The 14,283-nt window shown below is 44.3% G+C and overlaps 1 protein-coding gene across 3 annotated transcripts in view; it reads left to right on the top strand.

Moving 5' to 3' along the window:
• Positions 1-14,283, top strand: part of TDRD5 (tudor domain containing 5) — a 120,867-nt gene that overhangs the window by 49,982 nt on the left and 56,602 nt on the right. For all 3 annotated transcript variants that reach the window (XM_033916886.1, XM_033916885.1, XM_033916888.1), the window contains exon 7: positions 2,517-2,667. In XM_033916886.1, coding sequence (XP_033772777.1) covers positions 2,517-2,667 — 151 coding nt within the window. The remainder of the gene's footprint in view (positions 1-2,516; positions 2,668-14,283) is intronic.

Raw genomic sequence — 14,283 nt, 5'->3', positions numbered from 1 at the left:
TCTGTCATTTTAATTTTGTATTTCTTCAACTTGGGTGATAATTGTCTTTGATGAGCACTTATTCTTGTATCAAGATGCTAGTCTTGGCTATGATTTCATCAGAAATAGCTAAGAAGAAAAAATTTAAAAATTTAAATTGAATCAGGTTGGGCAGACTGGATGGACCATTTGAGTCTTTATCTGCCGTCATCTACTATGTTACTATGTATATGTTACTTTTTGTATTGTTCTGGTTATATCTGTTGGCATGACAAAAGCAGCATAGCTTTGCAATTGTGAGTGTTCACGTTTTTAATTCTTTACTAAAGTTTATTTAAAGAGTGTAGTTGAGTTACCGTATTTTCACCCATATACCACGCATCCGTGTAAAACGCGCACATGGGTATAGCGCGCAGGGAACATAAATTTATGTAATAAAATTTTAATATAGCGCGCACACGCATATAGCGCGCATGCTAAAACCTCCTCCTGCCTTCTCCGAACCGGCATCCTCCCCCCCCCTCTCGCGTCTCCTCCCCCTCGATCCTATATCCCCCCCAGCACCGCAAAGACAACTCTTACCCGATTGGGCACCGGCAACAGCGCCAGTGCCTGAAGATCCTCCCTCGTTGGGCTGGGCTGGGCTGGGCGGTGCGAGAGAGATCCTCTTTCTTCCTGTGCCGAGACCAGATCCTTCCTCGAGACCAGAAGGCTTTGAGCATGCGCAAATGCTCAAAGCCTAGTCCAGCCCGGCACAGAAAGAAGGAGGATCTCTCTCGCACCGCCCAGCCCAGCCCAACCCAACGAGGGAGGATCTTCGGGCACTGGTACTGGCACTGGCACATCCTGTGCATTGGTGCTGGTGCCGGTGCCCAATCGGGTAAGAGTTGTCTTTGCGGTGCTGGGGGGGATGTAGGATCGCGGGGGAGGGGGGGTGATGCGAGCGGGGGGGGGAGGATGCCGGTTCGCAGGGGAAATGCCGGATGAGAATGAAAAAAAAAATTTGTATAACGCACATGGTTATGCACGGTTTGTAAAATCGTGTGAAAATACGGTAGTTTGAGTTATTTCTATGTTTTTAGTTACCTCATTGCAAGTGCATATTTTATTCTAAGCAGCAGCCCATTGAAAACAATTAATTTTCAGTGCATTTTTTTTTTTAAAGCAAGAAAGGGGTATATACTCACATGTAAGGCAATCCTTCAGGGGTGAGGTGATCACTGAGAGACCTCTCCCCCAATAGCCAGGCCCCTAACAACTCACCTCAAAATCTCTGAGAAGACAGAATAGAGGCCATCTGAATTTTGGTTCCAGTTATATTGCTGAAATTGACCCAACATTCTTTTTCTGCCCAGTTTTGGTTAAAAATGGCTGATGGAGTCCAATATGTGTTTCTCCTGTTAGTCTCCCACCATCTCCTGCAAAACAGGAGTTGCCCCTCCCCCGGGGCCTACCTTATGAGGATGTGCTGAAAAGTTTGCAGCCCAACCAGCCAACTTCCTAAATTCTGAGCATTATTTTGCCAATGTAGCTGAAAGAGTGTTATCTTATAGTACTAATTTGCAGAAACAAAATTCTGTGTTTTGACATTATTTGAGATCATTGATTTAGCCATATCCATGCCGTTCTCTTCTTGATTGGACTGAGAACGTTTCAACACCCTCTCGTACAATCCCTGATGGTCTAGGAGTGTAGTTGGGGAAGCAGTGTTCTCCAGTTATTCCTGCTCATGCCGGCAGAGGTCTCAAAATGGTTGCTGCAACTGGAGCATTATCTCTTCCCTGACTACACCAGTAGACCACCAAGGATTGTAAGACAGTCCTGGGGGTGGGTGGGTCGATGTCTAGTCCTTTTTGTTTGTTTGTTCTGTGATTGCAAGTAATGGAGTTCTGATCTTGCACAGTAGTTTATGGCAGAGTACTCCAAATAAATGCTTTTGATGCAAAATTTTAGCAGGAATATTTGGGATAAGCTCCATAGGAATTAGCCTCCTTGTAGAGATATGATGCCAGCTGTCACTCCAAGTATAGCGCAGAGTCAGCTGTGTGGAAACTATTTTGCATGGAGGTAATTTAAATAATGAAAGGCCATATTTTATTATATTCTGGCTTGGATATTGTGGAATTAGCAGAGAGATGTAAGCTCTGATCATTCCCAGCAGCCCTTTCCGGTTCACATAACCAAACTTAAGTTATCAGTTTCAGCTTCAGCCGAAACCAGGAGATTAATTTCAGCTGCAGTTTTGGCTGAAAAATTTCAGGCAGTTGCAGTTGAGCTTTTCATGAATACTTGGGCACCGTAGTTCAATTTTAGAAGGCAATGGAAAAGGTGCTGGTACTTGGTACCCCTGAGTACCTCCTGAAAAAAGCCCTTTTAATTTTAATTTTATGGAAGTGTGTCTACTGTATTTTCACAATCCTAAGAATGCAGCAAGGCCAAAGTGAAGAATGAAATGTTACTGACTCTGACCTGGTTAGTTTCAAGGTGAGAGATGTAAATGTTTGTTCACATGTTTGTGTGACTGTCTTTGGCCCTAGATAGTCTTTGAAGAAAACCTTCCACTGAAACTGTTGGGTTTTGCGACCCTGATGGAGCTGGTGACATCCCTTAGTGACATTCTCCACCTGGAGTTTAAAGAAAGTGATCAAAACTGGCTGATTTTTGATGCTGAGAAATGGAAAGCTAATGGTAAGAGGGGGCTTATTCAGAAAATCAAGAAGTTATGACCTGTAATTTGGTTGTTGACTCTACTACTACTACTACTATTACTATTAATTATTTCTATAACATTACCAGCCGTACGCAGCACGAAGAAGACAGTCCCTGCACAAGGGAGCTTATAATCTAAACAGACAAACAAGATGCTATGAATACAGTTAAGGGGAATGGTTAATCTGCTGACTAAGTTGATGAGCTATGGGGAGTAGGGTTATGGATTGAAGGCTATATCAAAAAGGTGGGTTTTCAGTCTCTTTTAAAACAAAGGAAGTGGCATAGCGGACAAACTCAGGTACTTTATTCCAGGCAAAAGGGGCAGCTAGATGAAAAGAATGAAGTCTGGAATTGGCAGTGGAGGAGAAGGGTAAAGTTAAGAGCAGCTTATCTGAGGAACGGAGTTCTCTAGGAGGTGTATAAGAAGAGAGGAGAGATATTGAGGATTAGCAGAATTAACACACTTGTAAGGTCAACAATAGGAGCTTGAATTGTATGCGAAGGTGGATAGGGAGCCAGTGAAGTGATTTAAGGAGAGGGGTGACATGAGTGTAGTGAGGTTGGTAAAAGATGAGTCGTGCAAGCAGTTTTGCACAGATTGCAGGGGGAAGAGGTGGTACTGCAGGAGACCACGTAGAAGTAGATTGCAGTAATCTAAGTGTGAGGTTATGAGAGTGTGGACAAGGGTCTGGGTAGTGTGCTTAGAGAGGAATGGGCGAATTTTGGAGGAGATGTAGAGATAGAAATGACAGGCCTTAGCAGTTTGTTGGATATGCATAGAAAATGAAAGGTCGAAATCAAAGACAACTCCAAAGTTACGAGCAGAAGAGACTGGAACAATGACAGTATTATCTACAGAGACGGAGAAAGGGTTTAGAGGAAAAGAGGACCAGCTTAGTCTGAAACATGTTTAGCCAAAGAGGCAGAGACTTTCTTGGACTTTACGTGAAATTTCAGCTGTAGAGCGGTAGATCTGGGAGTCATCAGCATATAGGTGATATTGGAAGCTATGGGAGGAAATCAGGATATCAAGAGAAGAGGTGTAGAGAGAGAGAAAAGAAGAGGTGCTAAGACAGAACCATGGGATGCTCCTACCGCTATCGGGATAGTAGTAAAGAAGGACCCACCAACACGTACACTAAAGGTGCAATGGTAGAAGTAGAAGGCAAACCAGGAGAGGTCAGATTTCAAGGAATCCAAGTGAGGACAGCGAATTAAGGAGTAAGCTGTGATTAACAACAGGCAGCAGACAGGTCAAGGAGGATGAGGATTGAGTAAAGGCCCTTGGATCTGGCCATGAACAGGTCACTGCAGACTTTGATGAGGGCAGTCTCTGGAGTGTAGGGGTCGAAAGCCTGATTGTAGAGGATCAAGAATTTGTCCACATGAAAGCAAGTCAAGGCAGTGACAGAACAGCATGCTCAAGTAGCTTGGATAGGAATGGAAGAAGGGAGACAGGGCGATAGCTGGACGGGCAGGTGGGTACAGTGAGAAGTGGCTTAATCACTGCATATTTTGAAGGCAGCAGGGACAATTGCAGTAGTAAAGGATAGGTTGAGAAGGAGGGGTCGGAGGTGGGGGCACTTTGAGGAGGGCTTTCAGTGTGACAAAGAGACAGCGGAGGTTGGAAGAAAGGGAGTGAGTTAGTTGGATGTAACTTGACCAGTATGAGCTCAGAATTAAAGGTCAGCATAAATTTAAAGTGAAGAAAATCAGCATGTGTGCAAGATTTGAGCCAAAGGCACTCGTCTCAACAGGTACAGGAATGTAAGTGGTGGATACTGGGAGTGAGCCAAGGTTGAGGTTTGGTACGCCTGACAGAGCGGAGAAAGGGGGTGGGTGGGGGGTGCAAGGGTGTCCAGAGCAGAGGAGAGAATAGAGTTGTACTTCGAGACAGCTTCATGGACAGACTTGGATAACATAGTGGAGACAAGGAGAGGTGAAACAGTTGTTAAGAGCATGGAAGGATAGAGGGGTTGAAAATTTCAAAACTTGTTGGTGATGACTGAGCGAGGGGGATGGGGAGCAATTGTGAAGGTTTTCAGATGATGATCAGAGATGGGGAGCAGTGAGGTACATAAGTTAGAGAGCAGTTGGAGAAAAAGACAAGATCAAGGCAGTGGCCATCCTGGTGAGTGGGGATAGTGAGGCTGTAGTAAGATTTATGGTAGATACTGTTAAGTTTGTCTAGGGAAAACCATAAACTCTTATCCAGGTCCAAATATCATGGTCTGTTTATACGACACAAAACCCAGGCTAATGAGAAGTATCTTTATTATGAAAATAGAAAAATATAATTCACAAGCCAGCTGTAAAATCTAAATATTGTTCACAAAATATCAGATTACACAAATGAAACTCAGTACATAATTATCAAAATCTAATTGTTAGACAATTAAGTAATTCTACTTGTTAAACACACACTAAACAATTCCTTATAATAATAATCCCTGATTAGCAAATGATTATATTATCACCAATGGAACTTTTCAACCCTTATCCTTTATCACAAGTGATCCTTATCTAACCCAGCTGAGTGTAAATTCCGTATTCTCACCTTAGGATCAGCCGCTCGGGCGAAATTAGGTGGAAGGGAAAACTTCTTGTTAGCTTTGGAAGACGTCAGGAATCCTGTTGTTAAAGGTACACGTGTTGACAATCCTTGATGAGGCTATAAATCATCCGCAAACAAGTCCCGTTCCGTGCTGAGTTCAGAGCCGTTTTAAAAGTTTGAATTTCTCTCTCTTAGGCAGAGTCACACGAGGTAACTTACAGGTCTAATTATTAAAAGAAAAAGTTTACATATAGAACATCTGTGAGAAGATCTGAGCTTCCCCGCACCTTATCACAGACTAACTAATTAATTAATTAGCCGTCTTTCTTGTATCTCATCAGATGACCTCCTCGGACCAATCCAGAAACAGACTTGGATGAATTACCTTTCTGTGGAAAGTATCATATAGGCTGGTAGACCCAGGGCCGTTAGACAGATAAGAACAGGATAATTTCTTCAAGACTCACACCGTCCCATTATGAAGACACAGATGAATGTCCTTGAATAGTATAACATTCTGGTACATACCCATAATGCATCAGGCAGAAACAGCAAAGCTGTGTACTTCTTTCTCCTTGCAATTCATGCTGGAAAAATCTCTTGTTCAGCAGAAAGATTTCTTGAGAATGGTTCAGGCTTTGATGACATCAGAGAGGCCTAACCCACAGGTGTGAATACGGAAATATCCCTACAGTCCCCCCTCTTGAAGGAGAAATAACTTCAATGGAGTCTATTTCACCTTCAACCTAACTAAGTAGGAAAGGATCGTCAAGACCCAAGGTGATATAAAAATGCATAAACATAAGCAATACCATATAAATCAGCAATAAATCAAAGATATCAATGTATAATAATCATAAAGGCAAGGGCAAAATATATGAACCCAGCCAAATAAATGATAACAAAATCACTGATTAATGGCAATATATGATAAAATCAAAAATCATAACTACTTAGCAAGGCACAAAAGATATGCCAAAGCAAAAGTTAAGACAGATAGATCAAAATCAAAAATACGGCTGGCAAAATCACTCCTTCATAGCCGCAATGTAATCATGCTTTCTTAAGTCCATATGTGATGGTTTCTGACGAATAAGACGTCGAATCCGGATGGAATCATAGAGTGTAAAAACAGAGAACCCAAATAAGAGAGCCCACAGGAGAGCAAAAATTGGAATAACAACAGTGATAAAAAGGTCAATATTACGGGTATCAATAACTTCATGTACATTGGAGGAGCCAACATGAAAGTCCTCAACATGAAGCTTATCATTATCAACTTTCAGTTCAATGGTGTGGGAAGGCTTTGTCAACAAATATTGTTCCACTTCAAGGGTAAAGTTGATGGAATGTCCACGGAAAACATCCAGGATTTCCAATTCAGTTTCAGTAGGAGTAGAGTCCAAATAGAAAAGAGAAACATCGAAAGAAGATGTGCTGGAGCAAGATCTGGAACGGGAAGAACAAGGAACCAGGAGAATCTTGAAGGACAACACGGGACTGCGGACCAGGATCGATCACTTTGGTAACAACTCCAATCAGCAGGACAACAAGGAACAGCATCGGCAGAACTCATTTCGCCATCTGAAAAACAGAAAAGAGAGAGAGAACAGCCTAGGCTGTTGCTAGGTTAATGTCATTCATCACAAAAATGGTTTCATCCTTGGCAAATTTACTGGGATGACATGGTCTCAGTTGATTAATGTGGACCCATTTAAGCACATCTGCACCTGGAGAATTTGATTTGATGTGAATTTGATAGGCCACAGGTGAAGCTTTTTCCACTATAAGGAATGGACCATGCCAGCTTGGCAAAAATTTATGTTCTTTGGTCTTGGTTTTGCCAAAATTGTAATAGAATACCTTGTCTCAATTTGGTATTCCTATGATCATAATAGGCTTTTCTACCTTTAGCAGCAGTTTCCAGATTTTTCTGGGCAAAGGAAAATGCACCCTGTAAATGTTTACGTAAATGGGTGACTTACTCATGAGCAGTAGTAGCACTAGAAAGATTTACATCATTAGTTCTATACAACAAATGAACTGGTAATGTCATTTCTCTACCTGTCATCATTTCAAAAGGCGTCAACCCCGAAGACCGGTGAGGCATGGCACGAATAGCCATCAGTACCAAAGGTAACTTCATGTCCCAATCCTTACCAGAGGTAGACACGTACTTCTTCAGGATCGTGATGATGGTACGATTCACTCTTTCCACTTGTCCCGATGATTGAGGGTGATAAGCTATGTGCAATTTACTTTTCACTCCGAGCATCTTCCACATGTGTCGCATCACATCCGCAGTGAAATGTGATCCTTGGTCTGAGTCCACTCTCATGGGCAAACCCCACCTACTGAACACATGATTCAGTAATAAGGTAGCGGTAGTCTCTGCCGTACAATTGGGTGCAGGCAAGCACTCAATCCACTTGGTAAACAAACAGGTGACAGTCAGCATATACTTATTACCTCGGGAGGAACGGACCACTGGGCCAATCCAATCAATCTGGATGTTGGACCAGGGCATGACCAAACCCTTCTTTCTCAAGGGTGCTCGGTGAAGTGGTGTAGAGGGTTGAAATTGACAACAAGTCAAGCAACCTCTTGTATATAACTGCACATCTTGCCGCATATGAGGACAGTAGGCCACCTGCTTCAGTGTCTCATATGTAACTTCTTCACCTCTATGTCCTGCACAAGGTTCATCATGGGCATGTTGCAACATGATTCCTCGATATGCACGGGGTACAACCCACTGCACAATACCATGCTTACTCGTCCGAGTGAGCAGGTCCTGGTGAATCGAGAATTTCTCTCTGGAGGTGTAGAGTATCCTCAGTTCTTCATCCTTCTGGTCGTCTTCAGACAATGGATGATCCTGTGGATTCTGTATGAAGTTATAGAACTTTCCCAGGATAAGATCTGTCTTCTGAGCGGTTACAAGATCAAAGGAAGGGACATCATTTCCCCACTGCACTACAGGTGTTTCAGCTACCTGTTTCGCTTGGCGTCAAGTAATAGCATGTACCATCGAGAACAACTCTTCAGGGCATTGCCATAGTTCACCTGACAAAGCACCTTCTTTGGCCAGTTGATCCGCAAGGTCATTTCCGATCTTGTCAGAACTATTAACCTTGGCGTGACCTTTCACTTTCTTCCAATAGATGGTCATGTCATTGTCTCGTACCAATTGATCTAAGGCTAGAATCAAGTCGCCATGATGGACAGGCTTTCCTTTGGAATTTAATATGTCCTTCTTTTTCCACACGGGTAAGTGAGACACAAAGTTCTGATGCACATAATCAGAATCTGTACAGATAATCAGTTCTGGGATCCCCTTCTGAACCGCAGACTGTTCAGCGACCAGGGCTGCTACAATCTCTGCATATTGGTTGGTTTTAGCACCCAATCTATACTTCAAGGTTTCCATAGGTGTGTCGACATTCCACACTACACCTACTCCTGCGACCAGATTATGGGTCGAGGCCTGGTGGAAGGCACAGCCATCCACGTAAACTTGAGGTATATTGGCACAGATCTGTTCATCATAAAGATGATGATGATGGGGTTCCTCCTCTTCTGGCGGAACATCAGGTTCCGGTATACCTGTAAGAGAATCTTGTTCTGTACAATCATGCAATTCTGCTATCCCTTGGGCTACTGTGTTACTATGTTTCAGGGCATACTTTACCTGTAAAGGCCATCCTTGGAGAGCCAAAGTCCATGAGACTATTCGGCTATTGGAGACACGACCAGTCTTGATCTTGTCACTACCCAAGAAACTAATGGGTTGATGACAAGTCTCTACAATGAGTTTTTCTCCTTGAATGTAACTCCGAAAATGTTGAAGAGCCCAAACAGTTGACAGTAGAGCTTTCTCACATTCAGAATACTTCTTCTCCACATCAGTGAAGCCTTTGCTTGCATAGGCCACCACACGCTTGTCAGAGTCGTATTTCTGGTACAGGACAGCACTCATAGAGTGTTTGGAGAATCCTAGGTCGATGAAGAATTCACGACCACTCTCGGGGTAGGCCAAGCAAGGAAAGCGACTAAGCTGCTCTTTCATCTCTCGCATAGCATCTTCCTGTTCAGGACCCCACGTCCAAGGTACATCCTTCTTCAGTAAGGCGACCAAGGGTCTAGAGATCTCTGCATACTGATCTATGAACTGTCGAGAATAGTTGCATATTCCCAAAAATGAACGAAGTTCCGTCAGATTGGTAGGTCTCCTCAACTGTTGTAGGGCCTGTATCCTTTTCTTCTATGGTCGAAGACCTTCAGAGGAAATGTCATACCCTAAGTAATTCAGAGATGTTTGGCACCATTGACTTTTGGCAAGGGTCAATTTAGCTCCTGCATTTTGCAATTGTTGGAACACATGTTCTACCTCTTCCAGGTGTTTCTGAAAGGTGGGACTCTTGATCAGGATGTCATCCACATAGACTAGAGTTCCTCGAGCTTCCGCATCTGGAAGGGCTTTAAGGAGAAATATGTTGAACTCAGCTGGAGAGTTCAGAAAACCAAAAGGTGTTCTATTCCATGTATACTGTTTCTTCCCAAAGGTAAATGCTAGTTTGTATTGATCCGGTGGATGTACAGGAACTGTCCAAAATCCAGACGCTAAATCCAAGCTGGTAAAATACTTAGCTCCTTTGATGGTAGTCAAGTTCTGGTCAAGATGGGCCATAGGCCACCTAGACAAGGGTACCCGCTTGTTTAGCTGTCGGTAGTCCAAGGCAATTCTCCAACTGTTATTCTTCTTCAGGATTGGCCACAAGGATGAGTTGTATGTACTGTTACAAGGCCTAATGATACCCCTAGTTTCCAGGGTATCAAGTATCTCTTGCACGGATTCATACGAGGTCAAAGGAATCTTATACTGACGCACGAAGGCGGGCTTACTGTGGGAATCCGTAGGAATCTTGGTCACATGTAGATCGGTCAGGCCAGTGTCATAAGAATCCACTGCAAACAGGTCTCGATACTTGTACAACAACTGTGTTAACTGAGCCTTTTCTTCCTCAGAAGAGCACGCATCAGCTAGATCCACTTGTTCCTTTACCATGGCATCAAACTCAGAAAAAGGTTGGTTGGAAGAGATTTCCACTTGGTCTTCAATCTGTTCTTGCAAAGATGAAGAATCAATGGCATTCACCGCTTTAGATTGGTCAGACAGAGCTAACTTCCTGGATAAAAGCAAACAATCATTCTCCACTGTTACATGGGATGTCGATGCATCATATGGCCAAAGGAAGTCCAGTGAAATGAGTCCTTTAGGTGAGGTAAGAATAGGGTCCGGTATGTCCCCCCCCCCCCCTGGCAGGGGTCGACAATGGAAGACAAGCTACCAATGATAGGCAAGGTTACCTCAACATCAGGAAAAGATTCCCCCACCAGAAAACCCAAAGGTTCTCCAGCAGAGAGAAAGACTTCCGTAGGTTGAGCATTGACAATCAATACATGGAAAGAAGAGGTAGGTACTTCAAGACAGGGTAAAGCACCTAGAGAAAGACCATGCTCGAGAAAAGAGGAATTTGGGTTGAAAAAGCCAATATCATCGAGCATGCGTTGACCATGGGCCAAACGAAGAGGCAGAGCAAAATCCTGCACAAGGCCAGGAATCTTGACGTCTTCAGCACAGACCACTTCACAAACTTGAGGAAGAGGTCCAGCCTTCAGACCATCCATCAGGTCCACATCTTCTACCGGGGTGCCTTGCAATCTGCTCCAAAACACACCGTTCACCAAATCAACGTAGACTCCTAGACGAACAAGACAATCTGATCCCAAACACAAGGATGTGTGTAGGCCTTTCACCACAGAAAAGTGATGAGTGAAAGTCTTAGAACCCAGGGTCAGCGGAAGGCTACAAACCCCAACAAGAGGCTTGACCCCCTGACCTGGTATAGGTTGGTGAGTAGAGTGGCGCCTAACAAACAGAACGGGTGTGGTTCACTGAAGTTGACAGTAAAAAGATTCACTGATCATGGAGATGTCACTCTGGAGTATCAGTTGAGCTTGAACTGGGACAGAACCGTGCAGGTGAACATCAACAGACAAGTCAGTATCATCCTGGTGAAGTACAGCCAGTAGACGAGGATGAGAAGACAAAGAGCTGGAAAGAGATGAGGTGGGGTCTTGGACAGTCTCTTGAGGTGGGTCCGGCACGGGTAATGTAGACTTCAGAACAATCTCCAAATGGACAGCCTGGAGAACAATGTCAGATATTTGTTCCTTGGGAATGCTGACAATCTCGCGGTCTGTGGGACCCCCCTCTGGAACATTGGCATACCGTAGCTCCAAAATGTGTGGATCCGCTGAACGCAGGAAATTGATTCGAATTGAAGTATCGTTTCGCTCCACAGTACTGGCAACCTGGGGCAGGCGTGTAGTCGGTACCTGTCCAAAAGGAAGGGGACGAGTCACCTGGGCCCAGACAACTTCTTGGACGTAATCCAAAATAGGCCGCAATCTCTTCAAAAGATCGTTTCCAATCAAAAACTCCTCTCCTGGACTAGTGGTAATAATCACTGGGTGTTTGACAGTCATTTTGCCTAACTGCAAGGTAAGTCAAGTTTGACCAACTGTATCAATGTTCTGATGTCCATATGCAACCAAAGACAAATCACAGGGAATAATTGACAGTGGATTCTGGGTATCCAGGGTAGTCTGCAAACGTTGGAATAGTCCCTGAGTGATCAAAGTCACTTCGGAAGCCGTATCAAGTAAACCGGGACAAGACAAAACCTGTTGGAGAAACAAAGGTAAAGTGTACCGTTGACCCATAGGCGTTAGCCCAGTGGTTCCCAACCCTGTCCTGGAGGAACACCAGGCCAATTGGGTTTTCAGGCTAGCCCTAATGAATATGCATGAAGCAAATTTGCATGCCTATCACTTCCATCATATGCAAATCTCTCTCATGCATATTCATTAGGGCTAGCCTGAAAACCCGATTGGCCTGGTGTTCCTCCAGGACAGGGTTGGGAATCACTGCGTTAGCCTACCCAAGAAATACTTGTGTGACTTAATGGAATCCCACGAAGGAAGCCACTCTGTCCTCAGCTAATTCACTGGATTGTACCGGATCAATGTCTTGTGTAGCATCAGGAAATGTTGTTTGGACAGAAGATACAATAGTGGGTGGAGACATTGGTTCTCGGACTAGTCATGCGATATCGTCCTCCAACAATTCGGGTGTGTCATCCAGGTTGTCTACTGAGGGAGCCTGGGTGTCAGTTGCTACAGACTTGACCACTCGAGTGCCGGAAGTCTTGTAACCGACATTGTTATCCTTTCTCTTCAGGGTCTGTTCCCTTTTCACTGGGACAGGTACTGCCAGTTGTTTGGAAGCCAGTTCCAGGGCAGAAATACGATCTAGCGCTTGAGTAAACTGTTCCATTAGCACGCTGAGGTCACTCTGCTTCTGTTGCTTATTGGGCCGTCTCTTCTTCTGTGTCTTGGGTCCATCCCTATTGGGTGGTGCAGCAGAAGAGGAAGGCAGGTCCGCTGGACGGTGTGATACAGGTCCTGGAGTGGAAACTACAGGGCTATTAGGTTCCAAAGCAAGTGAAGTCTGTACAGCGCATACACTCAGCTTCTGTTCCTTAGATCGTGCTTTGGGCACTGGTTTCTCAGATTGGCCTGCAGGAACCCTGACTTTATGATCATAGAAATCCTCGGCGACGGCCAGGATCGATGAGTAAGAGGCCTTTTTCATACCAGCCACAACCACACTCATATATTCAGGCAAGGCTTTTGCAAAGAGAGATCGGAATTCTCTATACTCCAGTTCGTCCTCAGAAGGAGTCCTGTCTGGAAAGAAATGTCGTTTCAGACGGAAAGCAAATTCACGGGGATTTTCCTGGAGCCCACAGCGCAAATGGAATGCAGCTTTGCGAGATTCGATGGAATCAGCGTATGTACCATAACGTCTTTTGAGTTGTTGTTCTACCTCTAACACATCCGAAGTACCAGTGATGATGGATCGCAACGTCTCAGAACACTCGGAAGCAAAGGACCAACGTAGTAAACGGAGTTTATCACTGACCTCTGTTACTGCATAAGTCTCATAGAACTCAAGTTTCAAGTTTCAAGTTTATTAGGATTTTATATACCGCCTATCAAGGTTATCTAAGCGGTTTTTACAATCAGGTACTCAAGCATTTTCCCTCTCTGTCCCGGTGGGCTCACAATCTATCTAACGTACCTGGGGCTATGGAGGATTAAGTGACTTGCCCAGGGTCACAAGGAGCAGCGCGGGGTTTGAACCCACAACCCCAGGGTACTGAGGCTGTAGATCCAACCACTGCGCCACACACTCCTCACTATTGTATTGAGGCCAGATGTGCTTCAATAGTTAGCTTAGTTCCCTCTCTAAAAGGTTCTATCATTTGTTTAAACATCTTCATTAACTGGACGTGATAGAGTGGTATGGTATAACCACCTCCATGCTTTTGAGTTTCTTTCCCTGTTTCAGTGTTGTGATATTGTGGAGCATATTGTGAAATGTTTGGTGCTTTGGCGCCATCTGGTGGTTGTTTAGGCTCACTGTAAACTGACCTTACCGGATATGGTTTAGCATCAGCAGGTTCAGTGACGTCAAAGGAATTTGAGATAGACCTTACAGAGCGTGGTTGCTGCACTGGGCAATCAGCTAGTGACACCAATTTCTCAGGGCAGGGTTTGTTACTAGGTAACAAGTCCTCTGCAGTAGAATCAGAACACTCCTGCGAATTCCTGTACCCACCCCCCCTAGAGCTGTGAAAAGAATGAAAGACAGTTCTAGGAGCTGGCGTAGGAGAATGTGGAGGTGACACAGGGGGAGAGGGAGCCTGAATATCCCTCTCGCTACAAAAAGTAGCAACCTTGTCTTGCGAAACTTTCACATCAGTAGCTAACGCAGTCCTTTGGGAGGATATAGCTTGCACATTCTGGCGCAGAGCCAGATTATCGGCATCTGCTTGATATAGAGAGTCAGTCAGCTGTGAAACATGTGACTCACTCTCGGAAAGTCTGTTCTGAGATTCAATAAAGTC

The sequence above is a fragment of the Geotrypetes seraphini genome, chromosome 12 (genome assembly GCF_902459505.1).
Source record: "Geotrypetes seraphini chromosome 12, aGeoSer1.1, whole genome shotgun sequence".
NCBI lineage: Eukaryota > Metazoa > Chordata > Amphibia > Gymnophiona > Dermophiidae > Geotrypetes > Geotrypetes seraphini.
This window is presented reverse-complemented; position numbering and strand designations above follow the sequence as displayed.